This window comes from Salmo salar, chromosome 21, assembly GCF_965601325.2.
Source record: "Salmo salar chromosome 21, fSalSal1, whole genome shotgun sequence".
Classification (NCBI taxonomy): Eukaryota; Metazoa; Chordata; class Actinopteri; order Salmoniformes; family Salmonidae; genus Salmo; species Salmo salar.
In genome coordinates this window covers 11084630-11110074 of record NC_138311.1, presented here as the reverse complement: position 1 = coordinate 11110074, position 25445 = coordinate 11084630, and the positions used below count along the sequence as shown (strand labels likewise).

Here is a 25445-nt window from a genome sequence, read left to right as displayed (position 1 = left end):
TTCAAGACATGGTAATCTATAAGTCTTTGAATGACAATATTACATTTTAACAATGTTTTCGAATAGTAATTTTGTAAATTGTAGCGCTGATCATCAGAAGCATTTGAGGGAAAAGATTTTCTGAATGTCATGCGCCGATGTAAAATGCTGTTTTTATATATAAATATGAACTTTATCGAACAAAGAATACATGTGTTGTGTAACATGATGTCCTAGGAGTATCATCTGATGAAGGTTGTCAAAGGTTAGTGCTGCATTTTGCTGTGTTTTGGGTATTTGTGATGCATCCTAGTTGCTTTGAAAATGGCTGTGTGATTATTTCTGGCTGGGCACTCTGCTGACATAATCTAATGTTTTGCTTTTGCTGTAAAGCCTTTTTGAAATCGGACAACGTGGTTCGATTCAGGAGAGGTGTATCTATAAAACGGTGTAAAATAGTCATATGTTTGAGAAATTGAAGTTATAGCATTTATGAGGTTTTGCATTTAGCGCGACGTGATTCCACTGGCTGTTGATTAGGGTGGGACGCAAGCGTCCCACTGGCCCAGACAGGTTAAACGGCCTCCTACTCAAACTCAGAAGCTAGGATATGCATATAATTAATACTTGTGGATAGAAAACACCCTAAAGTTTCTAAAACTGTTTGAATGGTGTCTGTGAGTATAACAGAACTCATATGGCAGTCAAAACCCCGAGACCGATCGTAACAGGAAGTGGAATTCTGAATTGCGGACTCAACTTCACCACTTTGCCTGTAATTCACACAGTGAGCAATGGTTCATTGAGCACTTCCTATTGCTTCCACTAGATGTCCCCAGTCTTTACAAAGTGATTTGAGTCTCCTACTGTGAAAACTGAATGAATGAGACGCTGTTGAAATTGGTCACATGAGGAGGGCCATCACCATTATGACGCCGGTGCCCCTGGCTACCCTCCCCTTTCGAAACGTTTTGAAAGACAATGCAATCATCCCCCTTGAATCTTATTGGAGCTCTGGTTGAAAAAGGCCCTAAAGATTTATGTTATACAACGTTTGACATGTTTGAACGAACCTAAATGAAAAAAAAATGCATTTTTCCAAAAGAGCTGTCCCGCGCACGACGGACGTTTTGGAGCAGCCTTCAGACGCGCTAACAAGAACAAGCTATTGGAACATAAAGGAGTAATTTTTTCGAACGAAAATACATTTGTTGTGGACCTGGGATTCCTGGAAGTGCTTTCTGATGAAGACAACCAAAGGTAAGGGATTATTGACAATAGTATACAAGACTAGATTTGATATGTGATTGTTCCAAGATGGCGCTGACCTGTATTACTAGCCTATTTTCTGAGTATCGCATCCCCTTTTATCGCAAAGTGTGATTAGCCAGTAGAGTTATTTTTAAATCTGGCATTACAGGTGCTTTCAAGAGATATTCATCTATAAATCTTAGAATGACAATATTACATTTTAAAAATGTTTTCGAATAGTAATTTAGTAAATTGTAGCACTGTTTCACCGGATGCATTTGAGGGAAAATAGTTAGTCAACGTTACGCGCCGATGTAAAATGCTGTTTTTATATATAAATATGAACTTTATCGAACAAAAGAATGCATGTATTGTGTAACATGATGTCCTAGGAGTGTCATCTGATGAAGTTTGTAAAAGGTTAGTGCTGCATTTAGCTGTTTTTTGGTTATTTGTGATGCATGTGGTTGGTCGGAAAATGGCTATGTGGCTACTTTTATACTCCTCTAACATAATCTAATGTTTTGCTTTTGCTGTAAAGCCTTTTTGAAATCGGACAACGTGGTTCGATTCAGGAGAGGTGTATCTATAAACGATATGACATAGTCCTATATTTAAAAAAAATATATATTAAATTTCGTTATGCTAATGGAGATAGGATTTTTTCGCTGGATGTCCGTCCCGCTTACGGGACGAGACCGTCAAGAGGATGACTTACGAATTCTCAACACCCGTTAAATATGGCCGGTGTCAGTAAATGTTGGGAAAAAAAGTGTAACTAAATTGTTGCCAGTAGCTCAGTTGCAGTCACCAACGCTCTGGATAACATAAAAACAGCCTAATCAGCTCTGCTAGGGCGAGTAAAATGGTCAGAGTGAGCTGTTCTCTCATTTGTGTCTGGAAGTAGCTAGCAAGCTAGCCAACATTAGCCAGTTAGCTTGGGTGCTGTTGTTAGGTTAGAATGCTCAGATCAACCCTACTCCTCGGCGAGAGTGTCCAGTGTGCGCTCTGAATGCTCCGAGAGCGAAACGCTCTGAATTTACGAACAGACAATCTGACAACGCTCTGAGTTTACGAACACCCAGAGCACACTCTGGCACTCCAGATTAAATTTACAAACACACCCGTTGTATAAACCAGCCATTAGTCTTGAAATCTTTGGTTGTTTAGTACATGGCCTCACATGTGAATCCTTAAAGAGATGGCTAGGGCTAAAGCTTAAGACGGTGTGAACAATGCTGAATGGGTGTTGTCAAAGAAGAGCTTTCCAGTAGGTGTACCAAAATATTCAAGGGTCATTTTCTCAAAAGTGAGGTTACAAGTTTATCATCATTCAAAGCAGAATTACTTTCCATTGTTCCACAGTTGTAGTGTCTTGAGGATACCCTAGGATAGGGGGCGCCACAGCGCATTTTGAAAAAAAATCGTTCCCATTTTCAACGGCCTACTAATCAAACTCAGAAGATAGGGCATGCATATACTTATTATATATGGATAGAAAACACTCTAAAGTTTCTAAAACTGTTTGAATGGTGTCTGTGAGTATAACAGAACTCATTTGGCAGGCAAAACCCTGAGACATTTTCTGACAGGAAGTGGATACCTGATGTGTTGTATTGACTTTAAACCTATCCCATTGAAAAACACAGGGGCTTAGGAATATTTTGGCACTTCCTATTGCTTCCACTAGATGTCACCAGCCTTTACAAAGTGTTTTGAGTCTTCTGGAGGGAGATCTGACCGAACAAGAGCCATGGAACGATGATGTCCCATTAGACACCTGGCGCGCGAGTTCATGTTGGGTACCCTCGTTCCAATACGTTATAAAAGAGTATGCATTCGTCCACCTTGAATATTATTCATGTTCTGGTTAAAAAAGGCCCTAATGATTTATGCTATACAACGTTTGACATGTTTGAACGAACGGAAATATATTTTTTCCCCTCGTTCATGACGAGAAGTCCGGCTGGCTTAGATCATGTGCTAACAAGACGGAGATTTTTGGACATAAATGATGAGCTTTTTTGAACAAAACTACATTCGTTATGGACCTGTGATACCTGGAAGTGACATCTGATGAAGATAATCAAAGGTAATGGATTATTTACATAGTATTTTCGATTTTAGATCTCCCCAACATGACGTCTAGTCTGTATCGCAACGCGTATTTTTCTGGGCGCAGTGCTCAGATTATTGCAAAGTGTGATTTCCCAGTAAGGTTATTTTTAAATCTGGCAAGTTGATTGCGTTCAAGAGATGTAAATCTATAATTCTTTAAATGACAATATAATATTTTACCAATGTTTTCTAATTTTAATTAATTAATTTGTGACGCTGACTTGACTGCCGGTTATTGGAGGGAAACGATTTCCTCAACATCAATGCCATAGTAAAACGCTGTTTTTGGATATAAATATGAACTTGATAGAACTAAAAATGCATGCATTGTCTAACATAATGTCCTAGGAGTGTCATCTGATGGAGATTGTAAAAGGTTAGTGCATCATTTTAGCTGGTTTTATGGTTTTGGTGACCCTGTCTTTGACTTGACAAAACATTACACACAACTCTTGTAAATGTACTGTCCTAACATACTCTAAATTTATGCTTTCGCCGTAAAACCTTTTTGAAATCGTAAAACGTGGTTAGATTAAGGAGATGTTTATCTTTCAAATGGTGTAAAATAGTTGTATTTTTGAAAAATTTGAATTTTGACATTTATTTGGATTCAAATTTGCCGCTCTTGAAATGCACCTGCTGTTGATGGAGTGCACCACGGGTGGCACGCTAGCGTCCCACCTAGCCCCAAGAGGTTAACTAGCCTTTCAAAGCACTTCATGATGACAGAAGTGAGTGCTATGGGGCGATAGTAATTTAGTTTAGTTACCTTTGCTTTTTTGGGTACAGGAACATTGGTGGACATCTTGAAGCAAGTGGGGAAAGCAGAATGGGATAGGGAGAGATTGAATATGTCCGTAAAGACTCCAGCCAGCCGGTCTGCGCATGCTCTGAGGACATGGCTAGGGATGCCGTCTGGGCCAGCAGCCTTGCAAAGGTTAAGACGCTTAAATGTCTTACTCACGTCAGCCATGGAGAATGAGAGTCCACAGTCCTTGGGAGTGGGCCGCGTTGGTGGCACTGTGTTATTCTCAAAGTGGGCGAAGAAGGCATTTAGCTTGTCCGGGAGCAAGACGTCCGTGTCCACGACGTGGCTGGTTTTCCCTTTGTAATCAGTGATTGTCTGGAGTCCCAGCCACATATGTCTCGTGTCTGAGGAGTTGAATTTTGACTCCACTTTGTCTCTGTCCTGACGTTTTGCCTGTTGATTGCCTTACGAAGGGCATAACTGCACTGTTTGTATTCAACCATATTCCCAGTAAACCTTGCCGTGGTTAAATGCAGTGGTTTGTGCTTTCAGTTTTGTGCAAATGCTCCCATCTATCCACGGTTTTGGTTTAGGTAGGTTTGAATAGTCACAGTAGGAACAACATCCCCTATGCACTCCCTGATGAACTCCGTCACCGTGTCAGTGTGTACGTCAATGATATTCTCAGAGACAACACGGAACATATCCCAGTCCTTGTGATCCAAACTATGCGCCACATGGGCTAGACATAATCGTCTCATGGTTTTGATTTTGTTTGACGTGATCAATGCCAAGGAAAGGCAGGGGTCTTTGCAGTCAGCAGACAGTTGTAAACGTCCTGGACAGGAGAGTGGGTCTAGATGATATGAAGGTCAGAGGATCCACACGATGTAAGTGTTATTTAAAACCTGCCGGCTTTAAAGTGAAAGTCCTATGTGCTGTCATAAAGTCGAGTTCCAAACTTCTCACTGAGCAGTGGCTGGTGGTTCTAACCTGTGCTGGCCTACTGCTGAGCCCTGCCAGCCACGCACCCTTATCTAATACATCTCTGTCAGCTCTCATTGGCCCTCCCTCACCCACACCACCAGGTGAGAGCAAATCAATACCTAGACTCGTCAGGATGCCACTAAATGGCCTTCTCCGATTGCTCACCCGTCGGCAAGGGCCTGCCTGCCAGCAACTACGTTTGTCCTCCTTCTCGAAACAGTGTGACTTAACACAGATATGATAATTACAGAGTATCACACACTGGTCAGTTACATAACACAGGATTGGACGGTGTATTACTGTGTATTACAAGGCTACCATTAATAGGCTACCTTAGGTGTGAGTGGAGTGTTGTGGTTCCATGAAAACCAAGTGGGAGGGGGAATGTTGCCACTATTCCCTGTTATGGAATTGGGAAATCAATGGGAATCAACTGGGCTGGAGACCCAATGTCTGGCCAGTATCGACAGGAGATTACCGATTCCGATAAATAGAATCAACAGGAGATAGAGGCAGTCATTTCCACCTGCCACACATGGATTTGATGAACACCACGGGACTGTAATGGTTCTCCTCATCAGAGACCAAGAGAGATGTCTCACTTTTCCCCTATCTTAATCTCTCGCTCTGCTTCTGTTTTGGAGACCCCACTGTTTCCACATCACAGTTTGTAGAAAATGTATTTCTCTAAACTCTCTACTATACTCTCTATAGCTCTCTCACATCTCTGGAAGTACATCTGTCTTTCTATTTCTTTCGTACTCATTGTCTGTGTTTATCTTTCTTACTGACAATTACTGACTAGCTTTCTCTCTTTGTATTTTTGGCAGGTGTGTTGGGAATTCCAAATCAAAAGGTATTTTCTACCCAATTTAATCAGGAAAAACACACAAACGACTTGGAAATAACACAGATTTCCAGACTTTTCCTCTGACTCTGATCATGGTGAACAAATTGACACATCATGGGATACCGTACAACTCCTCACAACTCCTGTAAAACTAGGAACAATGGCAGAGGAAAAGTCAGTGATGCGAAAAAGAGACGGACAACGATAGACAAAAAAAATATAGTTTTACAGTTTTAATCATTCTCCCTCACTGTTCAGAATATGGACAATGGGTGTGCCCGCACTTGCTGGAATTGATTGGTGTCACAGTAATCCTGCAATAGAGGGAGAATAATAGCAAATACAAACATTTTTTTTATAGAGGCCTCTACACCACAGGTGACTGACATTGGAGGATGTTGCACAAACGAGGCAGCATTTCAAAACAGAATATTTGTCTCTGTGGGAAGTATGAGAGAGGTGTAAGGATATTACACCCGTTCCCCTGTTTCTCCTTTTTTCCCCTCCCTCCATCCAGCTGTGGCTGGCTGCCTGCACTGCTGGAGCTGCTTAAGCACTAAATTATGCCATTAACGCCCTCCGCAGACACACACACACACATGCATACACACACACGCAAACACACACAGGCCTGGCACATTCTCCCTTACTATGATGCCCTACAGCGCCGCTTGGGGAATCTCAAACATTAATTAATGGCAGGCACCGGAGCATGGGATTTCTCATTAACCCCAGAGAACGATGCTGCAGAAGCATGCAAGAGGAAAAACACTATAAAAGGGACGCCTTTGTACCTTTTTACTTGTTTCTGATGTGTTCTTTGCATCCTGCTCTACTGATCATTGGCAGCTGACAAGATTGAGGCCGTTCTTTACCTCTGGCTTCTTAATGGCAAGTGGCAGACGAATATAGTGACTTAATTGACTTAATTACGGAGCTAATCAGGTAAATTAGAGAATCTAGGTGCGGTTGAGGGTTACTGTGAGGGGAAACAAGATGAAGCAGATGGGTAGGCTGTGATTGTGACACACACAGTTCAGAACTGTTCTGAATAAAGTATTTGTCATTTAATTTGAGCAAATCACATGACTGCGAGGCTAGGAGGAAGGTGTGGTGGGAGAGGATTGTTTGGTAGATTAAGCCAATGCCTATGCACCGGGAGTTTTTCATGGACTTTCTGTATTTGCTAAGAAAGGCCAAGTTTGATGTTTGGTCTACCAGACTCTTCATGCATTTGGGCGGAAATTAGTGTCTGGAAACGAGATCACGGTCATTCTAATGTCGTTTTCAACAACTTTTCTACATATAATATAGCCTTACGAATTGTACAATACAATACAGTATAACAAAAAAGGATATAAACACATGGAACAGACTAATGGTGTAAGCAAAATAATGGGAATGATTGTAGGCCTATATGAGAGGACTGGAAGAGAGGAAGTAATAGAACTGACATGGTACAGAGTAACAGAGTTGACTGGATGTGAGGAAGTAACAGAACACATGTTACAGAGTAGCAGAGTTGACTGCATATGAGGAAGTAAAAGAACTGACTTGGTACAGAGTAACAGAGTTGACTGGATGTGAGGGAGTAGCAAACTGACATGTTACAGAGTAACAGTTGACTGGATGTGAAGGAGTAACAGAATTGACAAACAGGATGTAACAAACATGTTACAAACAGGATGGGAAATTCACTTTTCGGTCCACCAGCCAGTGTGGCAGGTAGATCAAATAAATTGACCAGCCACTCCAATTTTTTTACCAGACACATTTTTTTGTTGTTGCCATAATTACACCATAATTCTTTATTTTTTTTTAAACGAATGAGCATGCCTTCTGTTTTTCTCAAACAATAAATGTTACTAGTAAGTGTCACGAAGTTGGTGCCTCTCCGGCTTTCTAGCTGCCACCGATCCACGTTTCTTTTTCCATTTGTTATGTCTTGATTGCTCACACCTGGTTCCCATTACGTTATTGTTATTTCCCTATTTAACCCTCTGGTTCTCATTATGTTTTGTGCGTGATTGTTTCCTGGTTTTTGTGTTAGTCTTTTGTGTTAGGGTTTGTTATCCCTGCATGGATTTATTGGCTGATTATTTTTCATCCCCTGGGCAGAGATGGCCCAAAACTCCCTCTGCCACTCCTCCACTAACCTGTCCCCGTTTCAGTGTGTACTAGGTTATCAGCCGGTTCTGGCACCGTGGCATCAGAGCCAGATCGAGGCACCTGCGGTGGATGAATGGTTTCGGCGCTCGGAGGAAACCTGGGACGCTGCCCATGTACGCCTGCAACGGGCCATCAGGCGACAGAAGGCGAGCGCCGATCGCCACCGTAGTGAGGCCCCGGTATATGCACCGGGAGACCGGGTCTAGCTCTCGACCCGAAACCTGCCCCTTCGCCTGCCCTGCCGGAAGCTGGTTCCGCAGTTTGTGAGGCCATTTAAAGTCCTGAGGAGACTGAACGAGGTATGTTATAGGTTACAGCTTCCCCCTGATTATCGTATTAACCCCTCGTTCCATGTGTCTCTCCTCAGGCCGGTGGTGGCTGGTCCGCTCCAGCAGTCTGAGGTGCGGGAGGTTCCTCCGCCCCCTCTGGACATCGAGGGGGCCCCGGCATATACTGTGCGAGCCATCATGGACTCAAGGTGTCGGGCGAGGGGCCTTCAGTACCTCGTGGAGTGGGAGGGGTACGGTCCGGAGGAGAGATGCTGGGTGCCGGTGGAGGACATACTGGACCCTTCCTTACTGCAGGAATTTCACTGTCTCCACCCAGATTGCCCTGCGCCTCGTCCTCCAGGTCGTCCCCGAGGCAGGTGTTGGCGCGCTGCTGGAGCCGCGCGTCAGGGGGGGTACTGTCACGACTTCCGCCGAAGTTGGTGCCTCTCCTTGTTCGGGCGCCGTTCGGCGGTTGTCGTCGCCAGCTTTCTAGCTGCCACTTATCCACGTTTCTTTTTCCATTTGTTATGTCTTGATTTTTCACACCTGGTTCCCATTATGTTATTGTTATTTCCCTATTTAACCCTCTGGTTCTCATTATGTTTTGTGCGTGATTGTTTCCTGGTTTTTGTGTTAGTCTTTTGTGTTAGGGTTTGTTATCCCTGCGTGGATTTATTGGCTGATTATTTTTCAGAGTAAAGTACGTTATTTTACTCAGTTCTGTGTCCTGCGCCTGACTCCGTCCTCACCTCTGCACAACTGACACTTGACAGTAAGAAGTAATGCTTAATTTCATTTCATTTTTGTGACCTGCATCTTTCAACCAATGTATGTTAAAATAAATAATTTAGATACAATAGTAAAAACAGATAAACAGTCCTAAAACTGAACATCAAGAATCAACAAAGAGCCTACCCTGCCATCAAAGGCTGAGTGATATGGCTTGTGTATTATTATAGTTCAGGGCTCTACTCTGACATTTTTTACAAGGAGTACATGATGTGCTCCTAACATGCTGACCAGACCGCCTGTGTTGCGTGGGCGAGCGTTGCGTGAGCGAGCGTTGCTGTCATGAGTGCCATCTTCGTATTCCCTGTCATAAATCAGCCAAGGCGCAGCGTGCCGGTAGTTACACATATTTATTTAGTGAACCTGAACAAAACAAGAAACGGGTGAAACAGAAACAAACGTGACGTACTGGGGCTGCAATAAACACAGCTGCACAAAAACAAGATCCCACAAAAACAAAGGGAAAAACAGGCTGCCTAAGTATGGCTTCCAATCGGAGACAACAATAGACAGCTGCCTCTGATTGGAAACCATACCTGGCCAAAACATAGAAAACAAAACATAGAATGCCCACCCACCTATCACACCCTGACCTAACTAAACAGAGAAAACACAGCTCTCCTAGGTCAGAGCGTGACAGTTGCAAAATAAATTTACACATGTTATGGTGCCTGGTTAGACTGCAAAATCTCCTTCCAGACTCACATTAAGCATCTCCAATCCCAAATTAAATCTAGACTCGGCTTCCTATTTCGCAACAAAGCCGAAGCACTCATGCTGCCAAACATACCCTCATAAAATGGACTATTCTACCGATTCTTGACTTAAGGCGATGTCATTTACAAAATAGCCTCCAACAAAAGCCCCATATATTCCCCACCACTGTGACCTGTATACTCTCGTTGGCTGGCCCTTGCTTCATATTCGTCGCCAAACCTACTGGCTCCAGGTCATCTATAAGTCTTTGCTAGGTAAAGCCCCGCCTTATCTCAGCTCACTGGTCACCATAGCAACAACCACCTATAGCACGCGCTCCAGCAGGTATATTTCATTGGTCATCCCCAAAGCCATCTCCTCCTTTGGCCGCCTTTCCTTCCAGTTCTCTGCTGCCAATGACTGGAACGAATTGCAAAAATCACTGAAGCTGGAGACTTATATCTCCCTCACTAACTTTAAGCATCTGCTTAGAGCAGCTTACCGATCACTGCACCTGTACACAGCCCATCTGTAAATAGCCCACCCAACTACCTCATCCCCATATTGTTATTTACTTTTGCCGCGCCCCAGTATCTCTACTTGCACATCATCATCTGCACATCATCATCTCCATTGTTAATGCTAAATTGTAATCATTTCACCACTATGGCCTATTTATTGCCTTACCTCCCTAATCTTACTACATTTGCACACACTGTATATAGATTTTTCTATTGTGTTATTGACTGTACATTTGTTTATCTCATGTGTAACTCTGTGTTGTTTTTGTAGCACTGCTTTGCTTTATCTTGTAATCAAGAGGAAGATGGATGGTCACAAGCAATCAAACAAAGCTGAGCTGCTTTCAATGTGAAAGACTGGTGGAGAGCATGCCAAGACGCATGAAAGCTGTGATTGAAAATCAGGATTATTCCACCAAATATTGATTTCTGAACTCTTCCTCAGTTAAAACATTAGTATTGTGTTGTTTAAAAATGAATATGAACTTATTTCTTTGCATTATTCGAGGTCTGACAACACTGCATCTATTTTCTTATTTTGACCAGTTGTCATTTTCTGCAAATAAATGCTCTAAATGACAATATTTTTATTTGGAATTTGGGAGAAATGTTGTCAGTAGTTTATAGAATAAAATAAAAATGCTAATTTTACCCAAACACATACCTATAAATAGTAAAACCAGAGAAACTGATCATTTTGCAGTGGTCTCTTAATTTTTTCCAGAGATTTATAACTGGCCAAGAAAGTAGCCTTTCTTGTCAATTTGACCAACTTCTGCATTTGGATACAAAAAAAACCTGACCCCAAATGCTCTGTGTGACCACTGGCCATTCTTTCCTGATAATGACAAAATCTACCCGCATTTGGCGGGTTTTCATTTCTTCCAGGACAACCTTGGTACGTGGCTTAACAGAGTTGACTGGATGCGAGGGAGTAACAGAACTGACATGTTACAGAGTAACAGAGTTGACTGATAGATGTACGATGTAACAGAACTGACTGGTTACTCAACTGACTAGTAAGGTGAGTGAAGGATAGGACATGAGAGGGTAATGGAGCCAACTGGTAATTCATGTGTTATGTTACTAAACTACAAGATGCAAGCTGATGTGGCATACTCTTCTCACCAGATTGTCACTGGCAGGTTGAGGATGTTCAGCCCTCAAGGGAAGGCTGTGCTAATACTGATAGAGACTGACAAAGAGAGAGCATTGCGTGACAGTGGCTGACTGTGACACACACACACACACACACACACACACACACACACACACACACACACACACACACACACACACACACACACACACACACACACACACACACACACACACACACACACACACACACACACACACACACACACACACACACACACACAGCAGACACAGAAAACAACAGCTGGGGTACACATTCTATGTCACACTTCACACATGTGCATACTTTGCCAGTTGTCTCCCTGTAATGTTTATACTGCTCTTCATTAGCTGGTTACACGGAATAACAAATTATCAACATGCAATGATGCATAAATGGTCATTTCCCTCAACTGACAAGATGGAGAGAGGGAGAGAGAAAGAGAGATTCGTATCGGCATTATTGCATGGAATGTTAACTAATGTAGGAAAGTTACACGTTTGCTGGGTAGATACAGGATAACTGCCAAAATCAAGGAAACACTTTAGTAAATGAGGGATACAAAGTATATTGAAAATCGGTGATTCCACACAGGTGTAATTCCTGAGTTAATTAAGCAATTAATATCCCATTATATTTGGGTCATGTATAAAAATGCTCAGTTGCTACTGTGGCTAGAAGAGATCTCAGCTACTTTGAAAGAAGGGTCTCTAAGGAGCATATTGGGTTTAAAGGGTGTGTGTCAGTCACCAGATCTCAACCCAATTGAACACTTATGGGAGATTCTGGAGGGACTCCTGAGACAGCATTTTCCACCACCATCAACAAAACACCAAATAATGGAATTTCTTGTGAAAGAAGGGTGTCCCTCCAATCCCTCCAATGGAGTTCCAGACACTAGTATAATCTTTCCCAAGGAGCATTGAAGTTGTTCTGGCTTATGGAGGCCGAACACCCTATTATTAATAACCCTTTAACTGTTTTCTCAACTGGCTGGCAGAGCATGTTTTGACTGTGGAATTAATGGGGGATATGAAAAAAAATCTTGAACTGGATTGGTCAACCCTCCCAGGCCTTCTGCACCAATTTACATAATGTGTATCCTTTTAGGTTACTGCAGTTCAGACTTGTGGCACTCTAACTTGCCACTCGGAGGGCTGGAAGAAAACTCAAAATCAGACACCAAAGATATGGGATAAAAGGCAAGAATTCAGTTGGTGAGGGATAAATCCTGTTAGAGATGTTGAAGAATAGGAATATGTAAATAAATAGTAAAAGGAACTAAAGGAACTGAACTGATTCCACTTATCATCTATACTCTTAAACTATCCCTTCCATCTAACCAATCATCTGTTCTTTGCATCAATTTGTGTCATTCATTCATAGCAGCAGTATTTCATCTCTGTCACACTAATCTTTAGCCTCATGGACTCAGGAGAGGCAGCATCAATCAAAGCTTTGATTTGATTTACACTTTTCCATTGATTCTCCTATCAACCATTTCATGCATCCCACATATTCACCCTTTGCAATCTATATTGAAAAACAATATAAACGCAACATGTAAAGTGTTGGTCCCATATCCCAGAAGTGTATTTCTCTCTAATTTTGGCATTATTTTTATTCAAATTTGATCCAAATTAAAGATGTGATTTAAAAAAATAAAATAACATTGGGTTGCAGTTATAATATAGTTTTATTAAAGGGGAAGAAAACTCCAAATAAACTACACTGAACAAAAATATAAACCCAACATGTAAAGTGTTGGTCCTATGTTTCATGAGCTGAAATAAAAGATGCCCGAAATTTTCCATTACTCCTTTGACAAGATAATCAAATGATCCCAGACATTTTCCATACAAAAATTGGCAAAAATGTGTACATAGCTGTTAGTGAGCATTTCTCCTTTGCCAAGATAATCCATCCACCTCACAGGTGTTGTCACGTTCGTTTGTAGAAACGGACCAAGGCGCAGCGAATGTTGAGTTCCACATAATTTATTAATAGTGAAACTTAACAAAAAAAATAAACGAACAATGAACCGTGACTACAGCAGTGCTACATACACTTACTCAAAATACAATATCCCATAACCCACAGATGGAAAACATGCTACTTAAGTATGATCCCCAATTAGAGACAACGATTACCAGCTTCCTCTAATTGGGAATCATACACAATCACCAACATAGAAAAACAAACCTAGAACCCCACATAGAAATAATAAACTAGACTAACCCCCCAGTCACGCCCTGACCTACTCTACCATAGAAAATAAAAGCTTTCTATGGTCAGGACGTGACAGGTGTGGCATATCAAGAAGTTGATTAAACAGCATGCTTACTACTTAAGTGCCTTATGCTGGGGACAAAAAAAGGCCACTTTAAAATGTCCAGGTTTGTCACACAACCCAATGCTACAGATGTCTCAAGTTTAGAGACTGTGTAATTGGCACGTTAACTGCAGGATTGTCCACCAGAGCTGTTGCCAGAAAATTTAATGTTAATTTTTCTATCATAAGGCATTTTAGAGAATTTGGCAGTACGTCCAACCAGACTAAAAACTGCAGACTACGTGTAACCACACCAGCCCAGGACCTCCACATCCGGCTTCTTCACCTGCAGGATCGTCTGAGACCAGCCATCTGGACAGCTAATGAAACTAAGTAGTATTTCTGTCTGTAATAAAACTATTTTGGATTGGCTGGGCCTGGCTTCCCAGTGGGTGGGCCGCCCATGGCTGCACCCCTGCTCAGTCATGTGAAATCCCTAGATGAGGGCCTAATGGATTTACTTCAATTGACTGATTTTCTTATATGAACTGTAACTTGAAATTGTTGCACGTTGCATTTATATTTTTGTTCAGGAAATATTCTAAGACAATACCAAAAGATCAGTCAGGTCTGAGTTAATGTAAAATATCATATAGTTGTTAGATCTAGCCTACTTATTCATGTTCTTCAACATTAACTATTCACAAACTTTTACACAAATTTGGATAATTTGCCTAAATAGTTGATCTGAGAACTAAAAGATAAACAGTAGCTTAACGATTGTCCTGTTCGGATTAAAATCATTGTGGGAAATTAGACTTGAATCAATAGGCATTCAACCATTCCATTGTAAACATTATTGTCTGGTTAGCTAGGTAGTTAGCATAACTTAAGTGCAAATTTTTCTACATTGTAATTGACACGGTGCAACCTTTAGTAGGCTGCTGCCAGGATTCAGCTGTGGTACAGCAAAGGCAGCCGGTGATCATGGTTCTCACATGGAAGTAAAATGATGACTTTTCTCATGATCCCCCCCAAATGACATGTAACTAAGTTCCTTGATTTTTTTTTTTAGCACGGGTGCCTTTTCATTATCTGGATAGACTCTAGCTAACGTTACACCAATCAAAGCAGTGGAGCGTTTAGTGAAGCAAAACTTTAGTGGTCAAAGCCTTTCATCTTAGGTCGACAGGGAGAGTAGGTTCGCAAAATTCTATCCTATCATATTAAGACATTTTACCATTTACAAAATGGTCATATATATATATATATATTTTTTTTTAATAAAGATTAGCTAAAAAACAAGTGAAAATTGACAAGTTACCCAATGGATTATGATCATTTTCAGGAAAAAAGTTAAGTTTGCACCGCCCGTTGTTATTTGCTCCATGGCTCAGGCAGCCAAGTCAACACAAGGGTGTTTGGCTCATCTTAGTCACAGAGAAGAATAACATGCCTGCCGTTTATGATTAATAAAAAATGCCATGCTGATGAGTGGTAACATTTAAATAAAACTCAGCCCTTAAACGAAACATAGGCTGAAAAAAATGTGAATGTCTTATCATAGGAAAAGACACCACATTCACACAGATTTGCACGAAGTGGGCAGTTCAGATTGGTCACTTCAAGCCCAAATAACTAAAACGATGACTTATTGACTTAAATCGTTGTGCAACATCATACAGTAGGTAAGCTCTGATCATCGTCTTTTAGCTCGAAAAAGTGGATTTCTACTGGTGTGGGCGTTTAAGCACTACAAGAGAGACAGGTCAACTTTACAGCAGCTACTAGCTACTGAGACCGAGAGCACACAGCACAGCCAAGGTCGTCAAGGTTTTATTGCTAACCTACAAAGTACTACATGGACTAGCTACTACCTATCTCGGCAATATGGTCCTGCCGTACATACCTACACATACGCTACGGTCACAAGACACAGTCCTCCTTATTGTTCCTAGAATTTCTAAGTAAACAGCTGGAGGCAGGGCTTTCTCCTATAGAGTTCCAAATACTACTTGTTGAAAAAAAATGTACCCCTTTTTCTCCCCAATTGGTAGTTACAGTCTTGTCTCATCGCTGCATCTCCCATACAGACTCGGGAGAGGCGAAGGTCGAGAGCTGTGCATCCTCCGAAACACAACTCAACCAAGCCGCACTGCTTCTTGAAACAATGCCTACTTAACCTAGAAGCTAGCTGCACCAATGTGTCGGAGGGAACACCGTGCACCTGGTGACCGTGTCAGCATGCACTGCGACCGGCCCGCTACAGGAGTCGCTAGTGCGCGATGGGACAAGGACATCCCTGCCAGCCAAACCCTCCCCTAACCCGGACGATGCTGGGCCAATTGGGTGCCGCCCCATGGGTCTCCCAGTCGCGGCCGGCTGCAACAGAGCCTGGACTCGAACCCAGAAACTCTAATGGCACAGCTAGCACTGCGATGCAGTGCCTTAGACCACTGCGCCACTCGGGAGGCCTAGAGCTCCATTTTTATGGAATGGTCTGCCGATCCATGTTAGAAATGCAGACTCAGTCTCAACCTTTAAGTCTTTACTGAAGACACATCTCTTCAGTAGGTCCTATGATTGAGTGTTGTTGGCTCAGGGTTGCAACGTTGAACGGCAAAGCACTGGAGAGACGAACCACCCTTGCAGTCTCTGCCTGGCTAGCTCCCCTCTCTCCACTGGGATTCTTTGCATCTGTCCTATTAAAGGGGCTGAGTCACTTGTTGCTCACACTCTTCCATCCTTCCTGTCCTCAGGCTCGTGCGGTGGGGGAGATCTTTGTGGGGTATACTCAGCCTTCTCTCAGGGTAGTAAGTTAGTGTGTTGATCCCTTTAGTGGTGTGTGGGCTGTGCTTTGGAAATGTGTGTGGGTTTATATCCTGCCTGGTTGGCTGTGTCCGGTGATAACTTTGGACAGTGTCCCCCAGCCCCCCGTCTCAGTCTCCAGTATCTATGTTCCAATAGTCTATGTGCCGGGGGGCTAGGGTCAATCTATCATATCTGGTGTAATTCTCCTGTCTTATCTGGTGTCCTATCTGATCTTAGGTATGCTCCCTCTAATTCTCCCATCTCCCATTTCTCTCTCTCCTCCCCCAGCACAATTAAGGCTAAACCGCCTATTTCTACAAATTATCTTCTTGAAATACGATTTTAAACTTAACCTTAACCCTAACCTTAACCACACTACTAACCTTATACCTAACCTTAACCTTAAATTAAGACCAAAAAGCCCATTTTAGTATTAATGAATTTTTACGATATAGACAATTTTGTGGCTGGGGTAACTAGTGACAACCCACAGGCAGAGCGCGTTGTGTGTTGCTCTTAAAAGGGTTCGTGCGGAAACACAGACTTTTGAGTGAAGGAATGGAGATGCGATTAAATGCGTAAAAAACATTTATGCTTTTAAAGATATCTAACATTAACTGTATTTAACACATTACCTTCATCTGCCCTAGTTTTAATATAACCTTGCACGTCTACATTTGCACTACCACATACAGTATAGCTTCCAATCTAAACTATTTAAAGCAGAGATGGGCAACTCCAGTCGTTGGTGTCACACTTTTGCCCCAGCCCCACCTCACACACCTGACTCCAATATTCAACTAATTATGGTCTTCAGTTTAGAATGCAATTAGTTTATTAATCAGCTGTGTTAGCTTTTGGGCTGGGGGGAAAGTGTAACACAAATCAGGCCCTCGAGGACTGGAGCTGCCCATCAGTGATCTAAAGCCACTCTCTCATCTTGATCATCTAAATACCTACAAAGCCACACCACGATCAATTTCACGTCTCCCATTTTACACTCACTGTCTATTTGTTATCTCATCCTATTTGTCTGGGGTCCATTTTGTCCCATTTATTCTCAAAGCCGTACTCATAAACCTGGCTTTCTGACTGGTTTGACGCAATGTTATCCCTCTCTATCTCTTGCCTGAGGTCAGCTCTGTGAATAAGATGGTGATGCGGAGATAGTGGAGAAATTTCACTGAGGTGATAAAATATTGATGGACAGAAAGCCCTTGCTTCTTCCCTGTGGCCAATTGGGTGCATGCGATCGAAGTCAAGCAGTTAAGGCCAGAGAGGAATCTGAAACAAACAGCCCAAATGGCATCAGGAAAGCAGGAAAGAAAAACAGATTGTAAGTTGGTTCTCTGGAGCGTCTTAGGGAGTCGGCGTCCCATTCTCTCAATGTGATCGTTATCTTGTCTGTACAACACAACCATAATCAGATTCACTTTTGCTTCACTTAACACGCTTTATTCAGAGATCTGCTCTTCCAGGCTCTTACTTTAACATGCAAGCACCATCCAGCAGATAAGGAATCAATACAATGTAAATATGTACCAGAGGGATAGAAAAGACAGTACAAATTCAGTATCTGAATTTGCATAATCAGTTGCTGGTATACACAAAGGCTGGGATATGAGACATGCAAGCCTGGTTCTGTTTGACAATGAATTATATAAGCTTGTTTTACTGCGCCACATTTAAAGTAGCTGGCCAATCAGCGGTCTAAAGGAGGATGAGCTGGTCAATCAGCGGTCTTCTTGCGTGAATATTTTTAATGACTGGTATACACCCACAGCATTCTGTTGTTGAGGTCCGCCCACACCATTCCAGCAGAAATGCTGATTTTTAACAAACTTTTTTGGGGGGGAAGGAAAACTATTTCACTCAAATTGTAAGTAACTATAGGTCATATATCATAGAAATCTTTAAAAAAGGTTGAAGGCAGGTGAGGGATCATTCATCGTTTTGCTGACGAACCAACTCAGCCCTTTGTTTTCGCTTTACAGAACCGACTGCAGACTTTCAGTATATCAAGATCTTGTTAATGTCTAACATGATTTTGAGGTAGTGTTTATTTTTGTGTAAGTGTGCTAAGTGCCTCCAACAAAGCAGTTTATTTCTAGGTGTTTTGAAGCATTCTTACTCATACCACATATACAGTATATACTACATAGATATAATTGATTACGTTATTTTGGGAACAATGAAACCAAAGTGAGAGACTGTATCAATGAAGCCTAACTTTGAAAATAAAGACACAGGCATGATCTCCACATACTTTCCCTAGACCCTGCCACAGCTTTGTGTTCAGTTACAAATATGCTTAAATAACTAAATATTCACATGACCAGCAACAATAAACTCCCAACAGTGAGACTTCGTTGCCAATCTACACAACCTTGTTTAAAGAAGTAAGGACATGCACCATGTCACACAACATTCTGCTCACAAAAACATTGCAACCAAGTTCAATCAAATTATCCATCATCCAACAGCTATTGCAGAGTTGTGGTATACGTGTTGGCACTTACCGTTGATCCATTTGGCCTCCGGGTCGTGGGCAACAAACTCAGGCTTGAACAGATCTTCCACTGTGAGTTTGGTATCACTTCCAGCTTGGCTGTCCGCTTAAAAAAAAGCACAAAATGTTTTTATTAATTACACACTCTATCATCACTGGGATCTCAATAATGATCAAATCATTATTTGATCATTATTGAAGTTTCCAGCATTGTTTATTCTCTCACAGAAGGAGCAAATAATAGCAATAAGGCATATGATACTAAAGGAAAAGGGGTGTATTATTGCTTCTTTTTTGAATTTGTGAAGCTTGCTGCATCAGTCTTTCTAAGGAACTGGAAGACATTTTCGAGATCTTGGGGTTACCCAGAATTTAGGGTCATCAAGTCAGTCTCCGATCAAAGTCAAGACTTACTCCTTGGTCTTGACCTAGAAGCTATCCCAGACATATGCCGGCAAGAGGTTGCCTCTAGACACTGATCTAAGGTCAGCATTATGCTGTTGCTCCTGGTCAAGGTCAGCATTGGTGGGTAAGTTAATCTGATTCTAGATCTATGTTTATAGTGTGTTCTGTATAGTAACTAGTAACTATACATGTTGCATCCAGCTGTTTATAATGTCTTAGGTCTGTGATTTAGTCAGAAAAATGACACAGATTAATATACCAAGGACTAGAGATGTGGAGTGGTCTGGAAACAGGGACTTTAATCTAGGGCAGTTTTTAAAGCTGTTGGGACTCTTGAGTGTGATGCTTACTTTAGCCTTTATGAATAAAATAAGTCAGGATAAAATCTTATCAGAAGATTGGATGCACTTGGACAGCTTCACCTGCTCTAGAGGCAGACACTTTGAGCAACCTTTTAAATTCAGATGAAGAGGGAGCCAGGGATTTAACAGAGAGCGAGGGAAGGTTGGAGGGGTGAGGGAGAGAGAGAAAGAGAGGCAAAAGTAGAGAAAGAGATATAGAGAAATGATCAGTGTTTCCCTTATAGTATATTCATTTAGCAGCATCGTCTGCCATTCCAAAAAATATGATTACAAATACATATATACAGTACGAATTAAAAATTTGTACACACCTACTCATTCCAGGGTTTTTCTTTATTTTTACTATTTTCTACATTGTAGAGTAACAGTGAAGGCATCAAAACAATGAAATAACACATAGGGAATCGTGTAGTAACCAAAAAAGGTGTTAAACAAATCAAAATATATTTTATATTTGAGATTCTTCAAAGTAGCCACCCTTTGCCTTGATGACAGCTTAGACTGTCTAGTTTGAGAAACAGACGCCTCACAAGTCCTCAACTGCCAGCTTAATTAAATAGTACCCACAAAACACCAGTCTCAACGTCAACAGTGAAGAGGCGAGTCCGGGATGCTGGCCTTCTAGGCAGAGTTCCTCTGTCCAGTGTCTGTGTTCTTTTGCCCATCTTAATCTTTTCTTTTTATTAGCTAGTCTGAGATATGGCTTTTTCTTTGCAACTCTGCCTAGAAGGCCAGCATCCTGGAGTCGCCTCTTCACTGTTGACGTTGAGACTGGTGTTTTGCGGGTACTATTTAATGAAGCTGCCAGTTGAGGACTTGTGAGGCGCCTGTTTCTTAAACTAGACATGTACTTGTACTAATGTACTTGTCCTCTTGCTCAGTTGTGCACCGGGACCTCCCACTCCTCTTTCTATTCTAGTTAGAGCCAGTTTGCGCTGTTCTGTGAAGGGAGTAGTACACAGCGTTGTACGAGATCTTCAGTTTCATGGCAATTTCTCATATGGAATAGCCTTCAATTCTCAGAACAAGAATGACTGACAAGTTTCAGAAGAAAGTTATTTGCTTCTGGCCATTTTGAGCCTGTAATCGAACCCACAAATGCTGATGCTCCAGATACTCAACTAGTCTAAAGAAGGCCAGTTTTATTGCTTCTTTAATGAGCACAACAGTTTTCAGCTGTGCTAACATAATTGCAAAAGGGTTTTCTAATGATCAATTAGCCTTTTAAAATGATTAACTTGGATTAGCTAACACAACCATTGGCACACAGGAGTGATGGTTGCTGATAATAATGTAGATATTCCATTAAAAATCAGCCGTTTCCAGCTACAATAGTCATTTACAACATTAACAATGTCTACACTGTATTTCTGATCAATTTTATGTTATTTTAATGGACAAAAAATGTGCTTTTCTTTAAAAAACAAGGACATTTCCAGGTGACCCCAAACTTTTGAACGATAGTGTATGTAGTAGGCATGCACGCACACACAACCCATACACGCAATGGTAATTAAAATGGTTGTTATCCTACCGGAGTCTCTCAGCTGTGTAATAAATAGCTTTCGTAAACATGTTTTAACTGTAAAATATTAAGCCATTAATAAAAGAGGACGTTGTTAAGCCATTTGTAAACTACTGTCGAGAAGGACAGCTGCTAATGGTGCAGAGAGAGAAGGGCCAAATGATTTTGAATGTCAGCCATGTTGGCCCGGGCTGGATAACTACAAAGTACTTCTGTTTGTAAATTATGTGGCAGCCAAATGCAATAGATAGCTAGTCCAGCAGATACTCAAGGGATTTTAAATTGTCTGGAGCACCAGGGGACAATGTGGTCTCTGTTCATCTGTGAGTCATTCCAAAGATGTCTGAGTACGTCACTCAGCATAAACTGTTCTTAATTGCAGCAAATTGAGGATGTTGATGAACAGCTGAGTGCTGAAACTAAGTCAATATACAAGGTGCAAGCATCACAATTCCAAGTTAAGAATGAGTAGCACCACTGAACATGTAGCCCAAATGTAATAAAAAAGAACATTGAGATACTGTATGTTAGGCAATTATCCAATTTTGGTGCTGATTTCAAGATGCTACTGTCACCGATAGCTTGCTAAGCCAAAGCACAGGCACAGAACCACCTATGTTGCACTAGCTATGTAAATCCTGCATAACACAAATCTGTTTGTTAGTATACTTATTATATATGCCCAATACTGTACCTGGAGTGAGGAGGATGACCGACATGGTGATAAGAGAGCAGACCCCCAATATAACCAGCAGAGCAATAGCAATTCCTTTCCAGTTCCTGTCAGGTGGAGCTCCCGCACCAAGGTCCTGTAGAGAAACAGAGAGAGTTAGGGAGAGAGGGGGAGAGGGAGAATGGGGAGAAAGAGAGAGAGAGCAACAGTTGTCAAAAGAGCGTTCTGGAAAATAACTTTCAACATCTTTGGAAAACACCAAAGTTCAGCTAAAAGTAGACATACCTAGCCTCACAGAACCACAAAACATAGGGATGAACACACAAAAGGATAACAACCCCACGTAAGTGTTATAATTTTGAGCCCATTTTCTTCCTAGCTCTATTTTCTTGCTTCCATCCATACAAACTATTTTCAAGACCACAGATTGTCAATATATGAGTTCTTCTATGTTGAGTCAAAGTGTTATGTAGGAGCTTACAATAAACATACCCATAACGTAAAATTGCTGGAATGTCAAATTGAAAGCCAAATCCAATTCCCAGATCACAGACATTGTGCATGCCATACACATTCATTTTGAAGCAGGGACACAATAGGAAGCAGCATGAGTTAGCATGGGTTGATCCCTATGATACAATGTAAACAACCTAAGAAAAAAAACACAATAGTAAAACAGCACAGTGTGTTAGGATTAAGTGCTGGTCCTTGTGTCACAATAGCAATGTCAGTGATTGTGACAATGTCAATGACAGCAAAGTAAATGTTTACTCATGCACTAGGTACAGGTGAAGGATCTCAATTTGACCGGTTTCTCAAAGCAGGAAAATAAGCCTGCCACAACAGAAATTGTGAATTATTGTGTGGAAATAATGAATTGACATTTTTGCATGGGTTGATACATTTTTAGTTAGGGCAAATCAAATTAGAAATTTTGAAGTGGAAATAACAAACTTTAGAAGCCTTTTTAAACCTAGTACACACCACAAGTGTGCATTTCCTGCAACAACAGGATGATCAAATTAAGATTAGAAATCTGTAATAGTAGATAACATAAAGTAGTAAATAATACAGTCAAAAAAGTTACTCATTCAGTTGTATAATAGTCAATGTGCTGGCATTTTGTGTTTAAATTCAACTCCGAGGTAGGGAGTGGTTTATAAGTTGCATGGAGGAGCTCAGAGTAATTGGCATGAAGAGACTTTATGAAAAATGCAAGTTAATACTTCATAATTTGCATTTCAAGAGGGAAAGGCTATTTGCATGGTTGAATCGTTTTCATTAAACCAATGACTGTATATATCAAATTCAATCAAACTGTATTTGTCACATGTGCTGAATACAACATGTGTAGACCTTACCGTGAAATGCTTACTTACAAGCCCTTAACCAACAGAGTGCAGTTCAAGAAAGAGTTAAGAAAATATTCCAAATAAACTAAAGTAAAAAATTATAAAAAGTAACAATAAAATAACAACAATGGTTTTAGCCATCAATCAAGTGACACCATTCATTCCTATGTGATGACTCAATAGCGCATTGAAGCAAAATGATGACGGCTAAGATGGCATCTAATGGAGACTCTGGCCTTTAATCAATTAGATTTGCTCACTTCCTGCGTCCTTTCACCTCCTGCCTCCCAGGAGGCTGAACAGATTGACATGGGCCCTTAGATCCTCAAAAAGTTATACAGCTGCACCATCAAGAGCGTCTTAACTGGCTGCATCATCGCTTGGTTTAAACAAGTGTTTGGAATCCGACCGCAAGGCACTACAGAGGTTAATGTGAACGGCACAGCATATCACTGGGGCCGAGCTCCCTGCCATCCAGGACCTCTATACCAGGCGGTGTCAGAGGAAGGCCCAAAAAATTGTCAAAGACTCCATCCACTCAATCCACAGACTGTTCTCTGCTACTGCACGGCAAGCGGTACCAATGCACCAAGTCTGGAACCAACAGGACCCTGAACAGCTTCTACCCCTAAGCCATAAGACTTCTAAATAAGACAGTTAAAATGTAATCAAATGGCTACCTGAACTACCTGCATTGACCCCTTTTTTGCACTAACTCTCTTGCACATACTTTATGCATACCCACTGGACTCTACCCACACACTCACACATACTTACACTGACACTTCAATGCACAAATATGAAGAAAAAAATATTTTAACCTTTATTTAACTCACGCGCACACACACACACACACACACACACACACACACACACACACACACACACACACACACACACACACACGCATACTGACACCATACACTCACACACACAAACGCTTTCACACTCACCACATACGCTACTGCAACTGTCTATTATCTGTCCTGTTACCTACCTCAATTACCTCGTACCCCTGCACATCAACTCAGTAGTGGTACTCTCTATATAAAGCCATGTTATTTTTCCTCATTATTTTTATGTTATTCACTGTGTATTTATTCCTAATTTTGATCTTATCTTTACTCTGCATTGTTGGAAATAACAACAATGCCTGCAGTACCACGGTCTGCCTTGAATTTCCCTGGCTTCAATGAGAGGGGGCAGTTGTTCTCCACTGCATTAAACTCTTTCTCGGAGTCTCTCTCTCACACTACAACTTCATGACCCCCGACTACTGTAGCAACTCCCTGGCACAAACAAGCAGCCTTTTACCAGCTGTACAGTATCAGCGTGTGTCATTACCTCTATTCGACAAGACAGAAACACAACACGGTTTGCGTTTAACAATTTCACAGGTTAACTTGGAGAAAGGACACTGGTCATCGGGTCAAGATGGCCGCCTACGTTAATAGCCATGCACTGGTGGGGTAAGAGGCTGTGGCACTGTGTTAGAGTTCTGCCTCAGTGGTCTTAAAAAGGCTCTTCTTCATCCACATCTGCTAGTTCTGATAAGGTGGCAACATTAAGATCCTCTCTCCACATCATCCAAACCACTAGCTTTCCTGGCTTCAATTGCCCACAAAACTCTGCAGGTACAGGGAGGGGGTTACTGGCCCCCGACCCACTTCTAAGATGTGATTGGCTAGAAGGGGTGAAGTAGAAAAATGGCCAGTTAAACCCAGGTCGCTGTATCAAAACGTTTTTTTTTTACATATCTGCTCCATCTTCCAGAGGAGGCGTTCAGTGTCTGTTTATTAAATGTGTATCTTGGAGGTTTCACAGGGTAATTGTAAACCAAACCATCGTATTTCTCCTGCTCTGGGAAATGTTCAAATGCTCAAGCACCTCTCCAACTGCTATGGAGAGGGCAGTTTTCGGCTGTCTACATTTGCATGCCAGGGGGCACCCCTTCGTTTTGGGAACAAAGTGTTGTATCATTTACGACCCCCAAAGGCCCAGGAGGCTGATCTATTATCAGA

General features: G+C 41.6%; 1 protein-coding gene across 2 annotated transcripts in view; it reads right to left on the bottom strand.

The window, feature by feature from the left end:
• Positions 1-25445, bottom strand: part of LOC106581700 (inactive dipeptidyl peptidase 10) — a 324848-nt gene that overhangs the window by 124520 nt on the left and 174883 nt on the right. For both annotated transcript variants that reach the window (XM_014163942.3, XM_014163943.3), the window contains exons 2-3: positions 22094-22208; positions 19118-19213 (exon numbers count right to left, since the gene is read on the bottom strand). In XM_014163942.3, coding sequence (XP_014019417.1) covers positions 19118-19213; positions 22094-22208 — 211 coding nt within the window. The remainder of the gene's footprint in view (positions 1-19117; positions 19214-22093; positions 22209-25445) is intronic.